The sequence below is a fragment of the Microcebus murinus genome, chromosome 9 (genome assembly GCF_040939455.1).
Source record: "Microcebus murinus isolate Inina chromosome 9, M.murinus_Inina_mat1.0, whole genome shotgun sequence".
NCBI classification, from domain to species: Eukaryota; Metazoa; Chordata; class Mammalia; order Primates; family Cheirogaleidae; genus Microcebus; species Microcebus murinus.
In genome coordinates this window covers 41362211-41380782 of record NC_134112.1, presented here as the reverse complement: position 1 = coordinate 41380782, position 18572 = coordinate 41362211, and the positions used below count along the sequence as shown (strand labels likewise).

General features: G+C 32.4%; 1 protein-coding gene across 3 annotated transcripts in view; it reads left to right on the top strand.

The window, feature by feature from the left end:
• The window catches only part of GLCCI1 (glucocorticoid induced 1), a 92529-nt gene that overhangs the window by 64556 nt on the left and 9401 nt on the right, over positions 1-18572 (top strand). For 2 of the 3 annotated variants that reach the window (XM_020289832.2, XM_076006425.1), the window contains exons 4-6: positions 3428-3541; positions 7926-8078; positions 11426-11636. In XM_020289832.2, the coding sequence (XP_020145421.2) occupies positions 3428-3541; positions 7926-8078; positions 11426-11636 (478 nt within the window). Of the gene's footprint in view, positions 1-3424; positions 3542-7925; positions 8079-11425; positions 11637-18572 lie in introns of all 3 variants that reach the window. The other variant, XM_012757061.3, reaches the window with a different exon arrangement.

Genomic DNA, 18572 nt, shown 5'->3' with positions numbered 1-18572 from the left:
ATAGATATCATATTTGTGGAGTTGTTCTATTTTCTAGTACCTTATTGCTCTTTTTCCTGTGAGGTAGAAGCATAGTTCCCCAGCCTTCTTGATTTATAAGCAAGATTCCTTCTTCTCTCAGCACTGATTCCCACTAAGTACCTTAGAACCTAATTACAGCCATGGCCATGTCATTTCTCTCCTTTCCAGGTAACTGAATTAAGAATTTTTGCCTCATTTGAGCCAGGTCACCGCTTTCTACTCTTCAACTAACTATTACCTGAAGAATAGACCAAAGTGACCTTTAGTAGCTGACCAAGTATTGAGGATATAAACACTTCTCCAGAAAAAAAAAATCTTCTGTTAATATAATCAAGCCTACTATGTGAAAAGAATACCCATCCACCCCAGCAATGTATGGAGAATTCCATTTGTTTCATGTTTTCGTCACTATTTGGTGTTATCATCTTTTACGTTTAGTCATTATAATGGTTGTTAATTTACATTTCCCTGATGAGAATGATGTTGAGCACGTTATCTTACGCATATTGGCCATTGGGATATTCTCTTTGGCTAGTACCTGTTCAAATGTTTTGCCCATTCTTTAAACACACTTTTTTTTTTTTTTATTGCTTTGGAGGTGTTCTTTACATATTCTGGATGAGTCCTTTGTTGGATGTATGTGTTGTGAATTATCCCAATCCCTGGTGTACGCTCTGCCTTTTCAATCACTTACTATGTCTCTGCTTTTATTTATTTATTTCCTTGTTTGTTTTCTCTGCAATAGTGGAATAGAGACTCTAACCACTGTGTGTAGTAGGTTTTCTATAGCAAATATTATTAAGAGATCTGTTTTAGGATAGCAGTGGCAAACTTTCCACATTATCAGAAATAAGAATTACTGCACTTCCCAAATACATGTGATGGTTTTGCTTGTGTATTGATGCAGTGGTATCTGTGGATAAGAAGGATTAGTGAGGATACCAGGTCACTTTCTAGTGATAACCTATAAAATTTTTCCTAGTTTTAGGCTAATTCTCTTTTTTTCTTCTCTTCCAAAAGCCTAAGAACCCTGCCTCCTTTCTTATTGCCACCACTTAGTCCTTTTAAATTAAGATTTCTCATTTCCTTTTCCTACTATGGAATAGAATTCATTCTAATAAATATTTCCCTCTCCTTCAATCCATGAGGCAAGTGCTCAACCAGTCTTTTGAGGCTAAGGGTTGGTTTTTATTTTGTCTTTAGATATTAACAATAGTGAGGGAAATGGACCGAACAAACATAGCAAATAAACAAGGATGATACTACCAAGTTGCCAAAAAAAGTGTTCCTGATTCTCAGATTTTAAATGGGGCTAGTTCCTGATTTTTCTTCATCTGATTTCATAAATGTTTTGGTCTTTCCTTTGTGATAATTTATGCTATATTCTCTGTATAATTATTATTTCTTCTTTTGTCACTTATTCCCTAATTTTTTTAAACCTTGGAGCTAGTATACTAGGGGACCCACTTCAAGTTCAAAGAAAATTCCTCACATACTTATTAAGTAGAATTTGTAGTATTCTAAGTATGCATGTTTAGGAGGATGGGCTTTCCTTTTACCCTAATACCTACTGAATTGCAAACAAGAGTATGATTATATTATATTCCAAAGAACAATATTGTGTCAAAGCTATAAGGTTGCATTGTTTGAGTTGGTATTCCAAGCAAAGTAAGGTCTCTAGCATGATGTATGCTTTTTGTTTTCAGGGGTTTGTTAAACCTCCTTAGCACAAAACTTTTCTGGCTTATTTTGATGTCATGGAGGCCTTGAAAAATAGATTCGTTAAGATTGATCAATTTTAAGATTATTTTTGTTTGTTTATTTTTAAGATTATTTTTAAAATGAATAATTACAAATTATATTAATTAATCTCTAGGCATTCTGGGCTCTTCTGTACAAGCTCTTGCTGGTTTTGAAACAACACTAAAGCATCATTAATATTCAGAAAACACTTAATTTATACCTCCATCCTAATTAAATGACTTGTACAATATAAAATCCTATTTATTTTTTATCATAGAGAATTGTCTGTCTTGATTTATAATGATTACCTACAATTTTTTTTCCTTTTCTCATCAAAATTAATGTTCTCTAGAAGAAAATTGTCATTTCAACAGAAAGGAAGGAACACAAATATTAACATAATCTTATTTATATGCCTTTTGCAAGGATATTATATGAGAGATCCATAAGCTACATAAAGCTTTCAAAAACTAAAGGGATCCAAGGATCTTAATATAAAAGAAAGGATATAAAGTATCCTTTGTTTGTGTGCCTTATTTCCTTCTATACTGTTTCTCTTCTATTTGCCACTAAAAATTATTTTTCGCAACAACTTATATGCTTTTTCCCAGGAGCATTTATAGACTTTAATAATAATTGCCTATTGTGCTTTTTATTGCCATGGTTGTTCAAGGTAAACATTTATATAATTTCATAATACATTGTATTTTTTGCTATATCTCTCTGAGAAAATCAATATATTTTAGAGACTATACTCCATAGCTACACTTTACCAAGTAGGCAACATAAAACTGGGCTCATTGTAGGTGTTCAAGGAATAATTATTGATTGATTAATATATTGTCATCTTTTCTGCAAGGAAAATAATACCAATATTAAATGACTTCACCCAGATTACTGTGGTTCCCTTTGAAATGCTCAGGAATTTTTTTATTCCTGGTCTAGAACGCTTAAAGCAGATTATAAATCACCTAAAATATGTAAGTATTTTAATGAATTCCAGGACATATTGTAGTAATGACTTTTCTGTTAAACCTCAGAGTTTGACCCTTCTATATAGGATAATATACCCTAAATTATATTTGTTATTAAAAGTTACATAACTAAAGAGTAATATACAGTAATATATTAAATACTAATAGGTTACTAAGACTAAATAGCTTTGCTTCTCCTCACCCCCGTGGACTTTACAATTTTAAAGTGTTTAGCAATTGATAAACCAGATCCATTTTTTTTTTATGTAAGACAGGGACTTAGAAACTAAAGTGATTCCTATATTAAGAGATCAGGTTTGACATTAATCAGTAGGCATCTGAAGTATTATTTTTCATCTTACAAAAAGTTTTTAAAAAGGAAGATATTTCTGATGTTACAAAGGTAAAATATGAAATAATATGGGGTAATTTAGTCTACATATTTACAGTAACACTGTTCAGATTTATAAAAGCATTTATTTATTTCTTATTTTCTTTATTTCTTATTTTCAATAATCTTAATCCTAAAAACTTGGAAGAATAAATCATTGTAGTAAAATATTACAGCTTCTTAGAACCTTTGAGAAAAAAAAATATTTATCAGTATCCAAAAACTGAAGAAATAAATACAAAAAAATTGATATTTATTTTTGTTCTCTTTTTGCTTCTCCTTCCCTCCCCCAAAGCAGATTGCCAAATTGAGGCAGCAACTACAACGCAGCAAACAAAGTAGTCGTCACAGTAAGGAAAAAGATCGGCAGTCACCTCTCCATGGCAACCATATAACAATCAGTCACACTCAGGTAGGTTAATTTCTTGTCCAGATTTGAATAATTCTTTTTAGTTCATAAAGAGAGAATTCATTATTTTAGGATTAAAAAATGAGTCTTTATCTCTACTAAATTACTACTATTTGTTAAATTATTATAAGATTTTTTTAAATCATATGTTTAACCTTCTTTTAATAACAGATGGAGTCAGTATAGTAGTCTCAAGAATGATACTGACCTGGGCTGAAATCCTAGCTCACTCACTTATTGAGCAACTATGGGTTTTATCTCATTTAATCTTCTTAATAGTTCCTTAACACATCTGTCTCTGTATCTCTTAATATATTTTATTCCTATATGAAGAACTTGAAGATTAAAGTTTTTATTTTCCCCCTAGAATTACATACTAACATATCTCATGGAATAAACACTAGTGTAGCAAAAGAGACCCAAGCAGCAATGTTAGCAGATGTATTAATTTAGATTTTTGTATTAGAAAGTTAAAGTAGAAAAAGAAAACATTTGATTTTTTAGGTGCTGAATAATACTTCATAAATACTCAATATCCATTTATGGTTAAAAAAAAACTCTTAAAAAACTAAAAATAGAACACTTCCTAATGTGACTAACTACAAATGTAGTGAGGCCCTGACAATAAAATATTGGTAGCATTATTGTTAAAATAAAAATCAACTCAAGGATGTCTGTAATTATTGATATTATTTGCTAGTAGTTTAGAGGTTCTAGACAGGAGACTGAGGAAAAGAATTATCACTTTTTACATACACTGGTATTTAGCAAATCCAAGTAAATTAACTAGACCATTAAAAATAATTAAAAGATAGCTAAAGTGAAAAATACTGACAATACCAAGTGTTGGTAAGGGTGTAAAACAACTAGAACAGCTATACATTGCTGGAGGGAACACAAAATGGTACAGCCTCTTTGGCAGACATCTTGTCATTTTCTTAAGATGTTAAACATACACTGACTATTTCACCCAGAATTTCCACCCTTTGGTATCTATCCACGAGAAATAAAAGCATATGTCCACACAAAGACTTGAACATGAATATTCCTGGAAGCATTTCTGATAATACTAAAAGAAATGGAAACAAATATTCAGCTGTTAAGTGGATAAACAACACTTCATCTGTCCACAAAGATAATACAGTAAAAATGGAAGGGGATTACTGATACATACAAAAACATAGTTGAATCTCAAAAACATCATGCTAAGTGAAAGAGGTCAGGAGCAAAAGGCTGCAGTATGATTTGTTATAAATTTGTTTTAAATTCTCAATAAAGCAAAAGTATAGAAATGAAGTTTTGGGGGTACAGATTGACTGCATAGAGACTGTAGGGAATTTTTTTGGGTGCTGGAAGGTTCTAAATGTGACTGCACTGATAACTGGATGTCTGTCTGTCTCTTTCTCTCTGTATGTATGTGTGTGTGCATAAAACAAAGCTGAATGAATTGAGTACTTAAAATGACAGGATTTTATTGTATGCTGATTATACCTCTCCAGAGCTGTAAGACAAACTGGCAAGCTTCAGACATTTGAAGTGAAAATTCATATATGCCTTCCTTTTTCTTCTTAATCTGATAGAACTATATATTATTATTATTATTTATTTCAGCCACTTTTTCTCTAGGAGTCCAATACACTTACACCAGATTGATTGACTTAAAAAAAGATTTATACAGTTGTTGACGTTTACATTGGATTTTTGGCATGTGATTATGCTTAAAAATAATTATCCTTTGCTATATATACTGAAATATTTGTAGGTGAAATATGAAGTCTAGAATGTGCTTTAAAATACTCCAGGAATAAAAAAGAGAAATGGGTGTTTAGATGAAATAAATGGAAAATATTGATAATTTTTGGAGCTGGGTGATGTGTACCTAAGGATTCATTATGCTATTCTGTTGAATTATGTTTATGATTGGAATTTTCCATAAGAAAAAGGGAAGAAACTGAAATCTAATGTGATTATTAGATAAAATATAAACATATAATTCAGTAGTTGACCCTCTTAAAAGATTGTGCCATTTTACTCTTCTTAGACATTTTATGTTACATTTTAATTTTCTATATATTATGCCATCCAGGAACTCTTTGGAAATTATGCCATCTCTGTTCACTATTAAAGTGTTTCTTTTATACATGAAGTTTGAGAACAGCAATAACATGTTAGAAAATACAATGAAAAAATATAAGATGCCTAGAAGTTAACTTAAAAATATGTAAATTATACATCTTTACCAAGAATATGAAATATAAAATGGAAACATAAATGGGAAGTCTTAAGACATTAATGGATGGGAAGACTCAATATATTTCAAATAGTTTATCCCAAATTAATGTACAGATTATTGAGTTCTAGTGGAAATTTAAAAGGAGTTGTTTTTATTACTCGAAAAGTTGTCTTCAGAAGTTAGTGAGAAAGCAATACCCATTAATAGAAAATTTGAAAAGACTTTCCCTATTGAGCCCCCAAAATGTAATATAAAATTACAGCAATTAAAGTGGAGCTCTGTATAGGGATTATCAGATAGAAACTCAAAATCAAATATAGAATCCATAAACATATTTAGGGCAGTTGGATTACTATATGGCAAAAAAAAAAAAAAATACTAAGACCTTATACCACACATAAAAATACATCATGACAGGTTAAGTGTTTAAATATGAAAAACCATAAAATTACTGAAAGAAAAGTATTTGATAAAATATTTTATAAAATATAGTTGACCCTTGAACAATGCCAAGGTTAGGGGGACCAGTCCCTTTGCAGTTGAAAATTCACATATAACTTTTGGACTCCCCCAAAACTTAGCTAGTTATAGCCTACGGTTGGCCAGAAGCCTTACTAATGACATAGTCAATTAACACATATTTTGTGTGTTATATGTATTATATACTATATTCTTAAAGTAAACTAGAGAAAAGAAAATGTTATCAAGAAAATCATAAGGAAGAGAAAATATATTTACTTTTCATTAAGTAGAAGTAGATCATCATAAAGGTCTTTATACTCATCATCTTGAAGTTGAGTAGGCTGAGGAGGAGGAAGAAGTGGAGGGGTTGGCCTTACTGTCTCAGGAGTGACAGAGGTGGAAGAAAATCTACATAGTTATGTTCAAGGATCAACTGCATTTGAAAAAATATTTGATACTAATGTTTGATAAAGACTTAAAACTTTAGTAAGGCCGGGTGCGGTGGCTCACACTTATAATCCTAGAACTTTGGGAAGCTGAGGTGGGAGTATTGCTTGAGCTCAGGAGTTCGAGACCAGCCTGAGCAAGAGCAAGACCCCATCTCTACTATAAATAGAAAGAAATTAACTAAACAACTAAAAATAGAAAAAATTATCTGGGCGCAGTGGTGCGTGCCTGTAGTCCCAGCTACTTGGGAGGCTGAGGCAGGAGGAGGCGCTTGAGCCCAGGAGTTTGAGGTTACTGTGAGCTAGGCTGACGCCACAGCACTCTAGCCAGGGCAACAGAGTGAGACTCTGTCTCCAAAAAAATAAGATTAAATAAGGAAAAAGCTCATGTATCAGTAAGAGACAAAGGACATTAATGAGTAGGCAGCAATTCACAGATGCAGGAATATAGCATTGAATGTGGGAGATGCTATTAATGTTTTAACCAGTGATTAACAGTCCACCTTATCATGAATCATATATATCAATTTTAATCATTTATTGTAAAGTAGAAGTCATACATTGTTTTAATTTTTACCTTATTAATCTTTATCTTTCTTATTTCTTTCCTGTTGTATAAGTTCCTTGAGTATCAAAAGGATCATTTTATACTTAAAACATCTATTAGAGGTGGTTAATTTTTGAGAACTGCAAAGGTCTTTTGAAAATAACGTTAAAGTTGTTAAGTGTGTGTTGTTGAACTCATATAGTATTGTTGCCACATTACTTAATAATCTAATAGGTTCACTTAAGTAGTTGACAAAATGGAAATGACAAATACTAGGAGGTAATTGTCATTGTACGGGAAACAAAACCTTTGAAACACAACCATACAGAGTTGCACGGTGGACTCACATGATACATTTAACTTACGTGATTTCAATTATGCTTTTCCATTAAAACAGAAAAAAGAAAAAAATTTAATGCAGATTCTGTCTGCCATTCTAATGAACAAGTATATATGTTACACAATTATACCTTTACACTTACGTAAAAGGATTTTCAAAGATTATTTTGACTATGTAATTTTTACTTTACTTCCTTACTTCAGAACCTAAATTTCTGTACGTGTATCTGAATTCCTATTGTAGTTGACATGTCAAAAATAACTTTGTTCATTGAGTTTTGATTTCAAAATTTATTATGCCCTTTAGTTCTTGATACTTTTACCACAAATAATTTGACACTGCTTTATCCTATTTCATAGGCTACTGGATCAAGGTCCGTCCCTATGCCACTGTCAAATATATCAGTGCCAAAATCATCTGTTTCACGTGTGCCCTGCAATGTAGAAGGAATAAGTCCCGAATTAGAAAAGGTATTCATTAAAGAAAATAATGGGAAGGAGGAAGTATCCAAGGTAAGGTTTCGTGAGGGATATTTGAATTCTTTTATTTTCTTAAATATTACAAACTATCTTAAAAGTACTTTTTTTGATAACAGCTTTATTGAGATATAAATCACATACCATACAATTTACTCATTTAGTATAAAATTTATTGGTTTTTAGAATATTCACAGAGTTATGCAACCATCACCACAGTCAATTTTACAGCATTTTAATCACCCCAAAAAAGAAACTGTATCCTTTGGCAATCTGTCTTATTTTCCTCTGATACGCCTGGCCCTAGGCAACCACTAATCTGCTCTGTGTCTATGGATCTTCCTGTTCTGGATATTTCATATAAATGGGATCATATAATATATGGCTTTTTATAACTGGCTTTTTTCACTTAGCATAGTGTTTTTAAGGTTCACTCATATTGTAGCATGTATCAGTACTTTTTGTTGCCTGATAATACTCAGTTGTATGGATTTTATTTATTCAATCTCAGTTGATAGACATTTGGATTGTTTCTGCTTTTTGGCTATTATGGACATTTGTAGACAAGTTTTTGTGTGAATATACTGTTTTCATTTCTCTTGGATATATACCTAAGGGTGGAATTGCTGATGTGGCAACTCTTATGTTTAACCTTTTGAGGATCTGCTAGACTTTTTTCCAAAGTGGCTGTACAGTTTTACATTCCCACCAGCAATGTATAAGGGTTCCAATTTCTCTACATCCTCAGCAACGCTTGTAATTATCTGTCTTTTTATTGTAGCCATGCTAGTGGATATGAAGTGGTATCTCATTGTGGTATTGATTTGTATTCCCTAATGGCTGATGGTGTTAATAAGCATCTTTTCATGTACTATTGGCCATTTATATATCTTTGGAGAAATGTTTATTTAGATCCTTTGCCCCATTTTAAAATTGGGGTATTTGTCTTTTTATTATTGAGTTGTAAATGTTCTTTAAAAAGTTCTTTATTTTCTAGATACAAGTTCTTTGTCAGATATATCACTTGAAAATATTATCTCCAATTCTTTTGGTTTTCTTTTCACTTTTCACTTTCTTGATGATGTTTGTAAGTCCCCTATTAATGAATATTTAGATTATTTTCAGTTTTTGTCATCACATGCAGTGGATTTAGAAAACATTGTGTACTCTTGCAGATAATTTCCTGGCAGTGAAATGGTTGCGTTGAAGCATTTGAACATTTAAAATTTTGACCCTCGCAAAAGATTGTGCCATTTTACTCTTCTTAGACATTTTATCTTAAATTTTAATGTTCTATATATTATGCCATCAAGGAACCTTTTGGAAATTATGCCATCTCTGTTCATCATTAAAATGTTTCCTTTATACATTATGTTTATACAGTAATGAAAGGAGGTAAAGTTGGCCTAAATTTTGGAGGATGAGAATCATTCATATATTTTCTGATTCCTTAAGAACATCAAAGCAAAACTATATTAAAGTATAAAACATGATAAAATACTGCTTTTAAATAAGTCATACTCTAATAGCCATTTCAGAACTATTCTGGGATAATCTATAAACTTATAACTAAGATATTAATTTTTAGAACTTTTAGATTTGTGACTGTGTGCCTCAGTTTTAATAAATTAAAATGTCACTATGAATTTGTCAGAAGCTAAAAAAAGAAAATTGTCATGTTAATGATATTGATATTCCAAGCTTTCATATTTTCCATTGTTATTTTGTATAAATATGTAGATTTCTAAAATCTGTTTTGTTATTGTAATTATTACTTCTACCCTCCTCCAAATAAAAGTTGATTAAGGAAATTAATATATATTATCCAGTTATAGATTAAGAAATGGAAATATAGAACGATTGTATTTTGTTACATAGGCCATGAATGAAAAATAATTTAAATTTTTTAATTTCTTGTAGCTATAAATTTTTACATTATTCTTACACCGATTACCAATATTGACACTTTCATTAAGTAACATTTTCCTAAAATTTGACCAAGTAAATTAATATTCCTTTGTTTCATTCCTAAATTGGAAATTTTTACCTTTTTATTTATAAAATGAACTTATATTTAAATAATTGAATATTCTTTTTAGATTAGTAATTGTCACGTTGTTGATATAGTTGGATTTAGCAGTGTTGCCTTAATAAATGAAGTTTTTATTGGAGTAGTTACAGGTTTCAGCTTTCACTTGTTTGCTATAGAAAATATTGATACATTTTGAGTCTTGCCTAATCTTTCCTTCCTCCATTTCTCCTTTGTGTTTCTGAAATCTCTGAAATGACAAAGCTCAAAGTAAAAACAGTAGACAAAATAAATAGTGGCAATAAATTATAAATAAATATTCTTTTCCCTAGCATTGCAGTCCTATCTATACAACAACAAATAAATTACTTAATGTGTAGAATTTTATTTTTTGACCTTATTTTGCTAGCACAGAAATGAAAAAAATGGAGTAAGATCTGTTTTTACAGTAGAAGCAGAGTAATAGAGTAGAAAGAGTCTACTTCAGCAGGAGCTCTTATGCCACATAATTAGTTGTGTCACTAGGAGCTCTGAACTGTAGGTCCCTTTTTTATGTGAACAAGATGTTGGATTAATGAACTTGGAGGTGCCCTCAAGTGCAAAATGTATGGTTCTGTATTTAACTATAGTTTCCTTTTTATTTCTTCCTTTTGCCACTTAGAACACTTCAATAGAACTAAGTTAAATTATGAGTAGTCCTCCATAGTTGAATACCAAATTAGTAAAATTGTTCAGAGCTATGTTAATATCTTACATTTGAGTACTAATAAAATAAACCTCTTTATTAGAAATTTTGGGTAATTTTCAAAGGAAATAGAAAGTATGATTCTGCTCCTGGCCTCTAAAAAATTAAAATAGGAAAGAATGAACAAACAGAAAAATCTATACCTGTGAATGTGAAATTTCACTTTTTCTTACAACAAAGTCAAAGTGTTTGTTGTTTTGGGGTTTTTTGGTAGCAATTGAGTTAATTCATTCAGCAAATGTTTATTGAATGTCTACCATGGTTCCAGGCACAGTGTTGGGCATTAAGGATACAGTGTTAAAGAAATTGCTATAATTGCTGTAATTGAAGGATATTATGGGAAGTGCTGACCTATGAATGAATACATGTAGGGAACTATGGAATTTTTAAGGCAAACAATTTGATTTGAAAGAAATTTTTAGTTCCATAAAGGTAACATGCCCAGAAATTAACTTAAGACACAAGGTTGGTATTCTTTATCTTTAACCATAGAAAATTATGGTGGCAACAGTGTTGAAATATGAAATCAAAGGAAATATACTATGTGCTTTCTATATGCATACAATGTATGCACTGGCATTTGCATGTTTAATGGTGTTCCTTTTATAGCCATTGGACATACCAGATGGTCGAAGAGCTCCACTCCCTGCTCACTACCGGAGCAGTAGCACTCGCAGCATTGACACTCAGACTCCCTCCGTCCAGGAGCGTAGCAGTAGTTGCAGCAGTCATTCACCCTGCATCTCCCCATTTTGTCCCCCGGAATCCCAGGATGGTAGCCCTTGCTCAACAGAAGATTTGCTCTATGATCGTGATAAAGGTAAGAATGGAATCATCCACTTAGACAGAGGGTTTGTTATAGAGCCTTGCTCATTATACTTTCTTTGTCTTAGACCATTACATCATTTTTTTTCTTTCATTGAATGGTGAGATTGTAAAAGATTGGTTAATCAAGTTTTGTTTGTTCATTAGTTTTACATACCCCCTTCTTCGTGACTCTCACAAACATCTTCCATAAATGTGTCAGAGAAGCACAGCGCCTGGTTCTAACTGTTAATGAAAGCCATAAAATGGAGTATGTACAACTTCACCTCGTACAGCACTCAGGTCTTTTCCTTGGTATTGCCCAGAGCTGATGATGATTATGGTAGAGTATCTATTACTCATGCCTAAAGTTAGGTTTTGTAATCAGATTGATTTTGGAAGAAATAATTTCTAAATATTCTTTTGGAAGAATGAGTACATTTTTAACCAAGTTGATAAAGCTCAATGAGTACCTACAGGACAACAGTGATTATATTGTGGTACGTAGATGAATTGTTAACTATTGAGAACATGTGGGATTTCTTATTGCTCATCAGGCCCAGACTGCCTCCCAGTGCTTTTCTCTCCTTGGGTCAGGCACTTGTTTACCACCATTTAACTGGCTTCTTTCTGATTCTGGCCTCCTAAGACCTAGCTACAGAAAGCAGTATGGACTGCCCAGTTTCCACCTTCTTAGCTTTTTGCAAAGAAATACTGAACTTATTTTTATAATACATTTACTGATTTTCATGATAGAGAAGTAGATCAATGGCAACCAAAAATGTAAAACCATAGAAAAGTTAAAGTTTACAAAATCTTACAGAATTGTTGTGGTCCTTGTTCTGATTTGACCCTGACCCCTATAATTTGAAGTATTATTGCATATAAAGTGCCCTTATCTTAAGTGCTCAGGCAAGTGAATTTTTTACATATGTATATACTTACAAAAGGACTACCTATATAAAAGTATAGATATAGAACATTTTTATTATCCCATAAGACTCTGTTAGGCCTCTTCCCAGATAATATCCTTCTTCTGTCCACCTGGAGATAACCACTATTCTGACTTCCATCACTGTTATTTAGTTTTTCCCTGTTACTGGATTTCACAGAAATGGAATGGTATGGTATATATTCTTTGTGTCTGACTCTTTTCACTCACCTTTATACCTAACTTTTCTGAGATGTTAGCTGGAAGCTACTTTGGACTTTGTCCTCTGCTTTTATATCTGCGAGTGGATCTCAACAGTTCTCCCTTTCCTTGTTGACTTTTTTGTTAACTGAAGGTCTTGTGGACTCCCTTCATCCATTAAGGATATATTGAATGTAGTACCTCAGGCATCTCTTTGTTTGAAGTGGGAAGTCTCCATTTCTTAGAATGTTAGACTAGGAAACTTTTATTTCACTGAGACATCCTATGAGAGTAAACACCTTTAATAACTTCCTCACAACCATTTTCCCGTGGCTGTTTCACAGTAAACTAGAAAACACATTGCTTCCAGTAGGAGTCTTTGTTTTGAAGGTGAATGGAAATGTTAAATAATAGTAACTTGTTTTAGGTTATACAGGTGGTAAATGGTGAAACAGGTCTGTCCTGATAGGTTCCAGAATTCATATTCTTTGTTATACCATTAGAAGGAGTAAGTACAGTTCAAGTTGGCTACCTTTGTTACTTATTAACACTTGTAGTTGGGGTAAAATGAAAAGTAGAAATGATGGTAGTAGTAAAGGCAGAGAATTAATTCTAGAGTTTTATTTTCTTCTTTTTAATTTTAATACTGTGGATAATTGAGAGATGCTGGATTAGAAAAGAAATGTATTGGGAAGGTGATAAGTTCCATTTTGGTTGATGGGTTGGAGATTGCCTTCAGAGCCTCCAAGTGAATATATTCATGAGGCAGATAAATAAGTGGCTTCTGTAGCTTATTTACAGAATAAGGTAGAGGTAGATAGCAAGTTTCAAACAGTATATGTTCTTTAGTATCTCTTTTTCCTTTATAATCTGTATTATTAATATTATGAGAAGGTATAATCAAGTCACTCTCCTGCCAGGGTCTTTTGTGGGAGACATTATATTAATAACACTGAAATGAAGACCAGAACTGGCTTTGGGACAACAAAGGAATGCATTTGAATCCTGTGAAGTTTTGAACATAAACCTGCACTAATTCTCAAGGATTCAATAAATGGTGGTAGCTGCTGCTATATAAAAATAATCAATATTATTATTACCTACTAGTTTCCCTAGTTTCTTCAGAAAAAATATAAGCTATTTACCTTTCTTCCACAGCTTACTGAAAACCTCCTTCTCTGGCCTAGTTTCTGCCAATTATCTAATAATCTGAATTCTGACCACTTCTTACACAGTTCAGATTTTTTCCTAAGACTCTGCCTTTGTTTGTATGTTTTCCTCTGTGTCCTTTTGTTCTTCCATACCAGACATCCACCTCTATAATACTAATATCTTTTCTTTAAATTCTTCCTCTTGTTTTTTTTGTTTAATTTTTAAAATGAGAACATTGGTCCAGATCATCTCTAAGGCCAGAAGTTTTTTTTCCTGAGGTTAAAATATATTTCTTAGTAAAATAGGGCAGTAATACCTACATCATACATCTTATTGGGGTTAAACGAGATATTGTAGCAAAGTGCTTAGCACAACTCGTGGTACATAGTAAAACTCAGTAAATGGTGGTGGGTGTTGCTAATAGTCATTTAAAATAAATCTTTTTAGAAATTATGGAAACATAAGGGCTCCCAGAACATTTAAGAGATTTTTCTGTTTTCTGCAAGATCATTTGCAGTTTGAGAATTAAGGCCTCATGACATCAGTTTCTTAATATCCGTCATATTTCTCTTAGAAACATTACTTTGTGATTAAGATCACAATCTTTGTGATTAAGATCAAGTTGATGTTATTATTCATTGGAAAAAATGTGTAGCCTTCTATTAATATTACAATATGAAATTTCTAGTTTCTAAACAAATAAAAATACTATCTTTGTGAAGAGAAAATTAAAATAGCATCTATCCCTTTTATAATGTATATATGCATGTATACACATATGTGTATTTTAGGATTGGGAGTAAAGGTTTATGTATTTCAATTGAGTTTATTTAAGGAACATTTCTAGTTTATTTAAGAAACATCTGTTGAGCATTTACTGTATGTCAGCTACTATACTAGAGAATGGGAAAAATAGAGATGAATAAGATGTCATATCTATCTTTGAGGAATTTATAGTCTAATAGATAGTAATGGGAATATAAGCAAATAATATGCTATTTTACAGTTATGTTTAGCATACTAAAAGTTACAAAGGAGGGGACTGTCAGTTTTACAATTTCTGGAACTTATTTATGTAATGTTATTCAAACTATAGAATGATATCTGACTCATTACATCTCTGTGTAAAGGTCAAATTCTGGGGGTTTTTAAAAGGTACTAATTATTTCTTATAATTTATATTTTATGCAATAAATCATAAATTGGTCTTATGTTATATTTATTTCTAATAAAGATAAAAAAGAAAGCAATATAAACTTTCTTGTAGGTTTTTATAATTAACTATGAAAATACTACAATTTTGTAGTCAACTGGGATCGATTTAGAATACCTGCGTATCTGCATTTGCTGTGGGGAAGTTTGTTCTGTGGTAGAATAGCAAGTTCAGACATCCTTAGGAACCTGGATAGACATGCACTGGAAGGGAGAGGGACATCTATGGTGAATATATGCCCTAATGAAGGATGTGCTAGTGAGCTGATTATTTTTCTAGTACTCATCTGTTATGTACTTAGTCTTTTTCTGACTTTGCTAACATTATTTCTGCCTGTTCTTAACATCTATTCTCCATGAATCATGTCTAATTTGAGACGTAAAAAATGATTATAATTGAATAGCACATGAGTTTTTTCTTTGGCTATATCAATTGTAATGCCAGGACAAAACCACTCTTACTTATTGAGAAAGTTCCAGCTGTTGAGAAACTTATTTCCGGTGAATTTTTTTGTTTGCTTTTTGCTAGGTCTTTCCAGGCTGCCTTCCAGTAGGCAGCCTGGTCACATGTGTAAGGTTGGCAGGCTAAATAACGTAAAGCCATGGGAACTACAGCTATTCTGTGTTTGGAGATTCAGGGATCCAGAATAAGAGCTCTCATCTTGACATTATCAGAATATGCCCTAAGAGTTAGGGTATATTCTTCTACATTATCATGCCCAAAATGCAAGGGAGACAGTCAATTATATAATTCAAATGGCAACATCAAAATATTAGTTCTTTAAGCAGCTCTGCCAGCATTCCTTGATGGTAGCCAAACTGGTGCTAAGCAAGCCACAAAATCTAGACTTCAGTCTGCTACTTATCGTTGCTCTTTGGCACAATTCACTAAGGCAGTTGTTATAAAATTCTGCAGTTTTGCAAGATATTGTGGAAATATTGATTATTATAATCATGAAATAAATGGAACCATTTTGCTCAGGCCAACTACTAAGAGTTATATTCCAAGAGTCTATAAATTGACTACTTGTAATTTAAACTATATTTTCCTGAAGGAACAATGTATGCTATGTGGGTAGAGTTTTCCAAAGCCAATGCATATAAGCCTATTTAACTCATACTGCGATTTAACTCATTAATATTGCTAAACTTTGGGTGTTAGTACTGAGCTGCCCTTTGTCCCAGGAGACAAAAAGAAAAGTATTATCTTGTCTTTTCATGGTCTAGGGATGACCCTAAGCAGATTTTTGAAATAGATGGTTTTTGGCATCTTCCTATTCCTTTCTACATACATTTTAACTTCACTTGTATTTATTTGTAGGATTCCATTTCTTTACCTCTTTTTGACCTTTGCCCTTAGTGTGTTTTAATACTAATAAGTATACTACTCAGTTTTAGTTCAGAGTCTAGAATATAAGCAAACCAAAAATTTTTAATTAACATGCCTGCATATATATTTCACTTAATCTCCTTATCTCTATTTACCAGGATATAAGGTCCAACAAAAGCAGGTAACCTTGTTTTGTTTATTGCTTTATCCTCAGCTAAGGCATGGTGGAGTATTTCATGGTGATTTTTTAAGTATCTTTTAAGACTTTTCTTTATGATATGTCTATTTTTTAGGGGATATATTTTTACAGCTATGTTGAAAACATCATTGTCTTTTTGAGTTGTTAAATTGTATGTTAGGCTTTTAATGTTCATGAAGAGTGTGATACTCTTTAAAAAACTAGGGAACAATAAAGAGTAGACAAATTAAGATTATGCTAATTTAGTGATAGGCTTTTGATGGGAAAGAAGCCATGCAGTTCAAATTTCCTGTTGAAATTAGAGGAAGGAAAGTAACTCTGCTAAAACCTGTCTCATCTTTTCATTCTTGCTGTTGGTTATGCTGGTAACAAGTAAACCCTGATAATAACTGGGGAGAAAATAATAGGGTATCAGCTAGGTTAAAGGAAAAGGGAATCTGTTGGAATTTTCCCTCCGCTAGTTTTGTGTTTCTCTGAAAAGAAATACCAACTCGTGGGGGCAACTCCTTATGCTCTATCTCCATGTGACACTAACAGAAGGTAGACCCAATGAATCTGTTACCTGAGTTGTAAGCCTTTAATTAGAAACATAGAATGTTAGATTGGAAGGAACTTGATCATTTAGTTATCTCCTCATGTCTCTAATGAAGACACTAGACTTGAGATAGATCAAAACTTAGTCAAGCAGATAGCATAACAGTAATGAACCCTGACTCTGGGGTAGCCAGGTTGAATTCCTGCTCTGCTACGTACTAATTATGTGTCCTTGGACAAATTATTCAACTTCACTGTATTTTAATTTCATCACCTGTAAATTGGGGATAGCTGCCTCATAGGATTCTTATGATGATGAAAAGTGTTCAGGTGATTTTATTTTTCTTATTTCCTGTAATATTGTCACAATCCTATGGGTAGGTGACATTGCCATTATTTAAAGGATAGGGAATCTGAGGCTTAGGGATATTAAGTAACTTTCCTAACTTCTGTGTAGTGTACATGTCAACAAAGATCTTCTGTAGAAACTTCATGCTACATCTTGCTGCCTTTGCATTCAGCTGTGAAAGGACCTGGTGTGTAGACAACAGTAAGAAATTGAGAGTGAGAGAAGCAGAGTGAGAGTGGAGAAGCAGAAAGACTGGTATTTCATAAAGGGCTTTTGTAGGCCTTGATAAGAGAAATGAGAAGCCACGCAGAGATCTTTTTGTCAGCTAAAGAATATGACCAGCTTAATATTTTAGAACTATAACTCAGGTGAAAATGGAAGTAGAGAGCGACAGTACGAGGAAAAGATTTTAATAGTCTAGTCTTGTGGTTTTCAAACTTTATTACACACCCTTGCCTGCAATTTTGAATGTACCCTAATATAAGTTCATATATTTCTAGGTTATATATGTGTACAATTCATTAAAACTAAATAAGTATTAATGAAATTTAATTGTTTTTAAAGATAAAATTAATATGTATAAATGTTCTAATTTTTTTCCCTGCATGTCAGCAGATTGTTTTGTGCGTATCAGTTGGGAGACCACAGCTGTAGGGCAGAGATGAGAATGGGTAACAAGGGCAGAGGGATTGGAGGAAAGGAACTGAAAAGAATCAACAGCATTTGGTGGCTGATTAGATGTATGAAGTGAGGTAGAAGAAGGAGATGATGATAACGGCAAAGTTCTTACAAAGTTCCAGTGTGGGAGATGTGAAAAATGATTACTACCATTAATAATTAGGTAGTGAATGTTGGACTTTAAGGTGAATATCATGATAAATTGAAGGTTCCATGTTGCTTGTTGCCTAAAGATATAATATATAAAGATATAATTTCCCTTTAGCAAGAATTTTTGTAAAAGGTAGAAAAGACTAAATTTTATCTTTCACTAAGACAATATTAATAGCATTTTTGCTTTGCCTTCTATTTTGCACATACTAAATG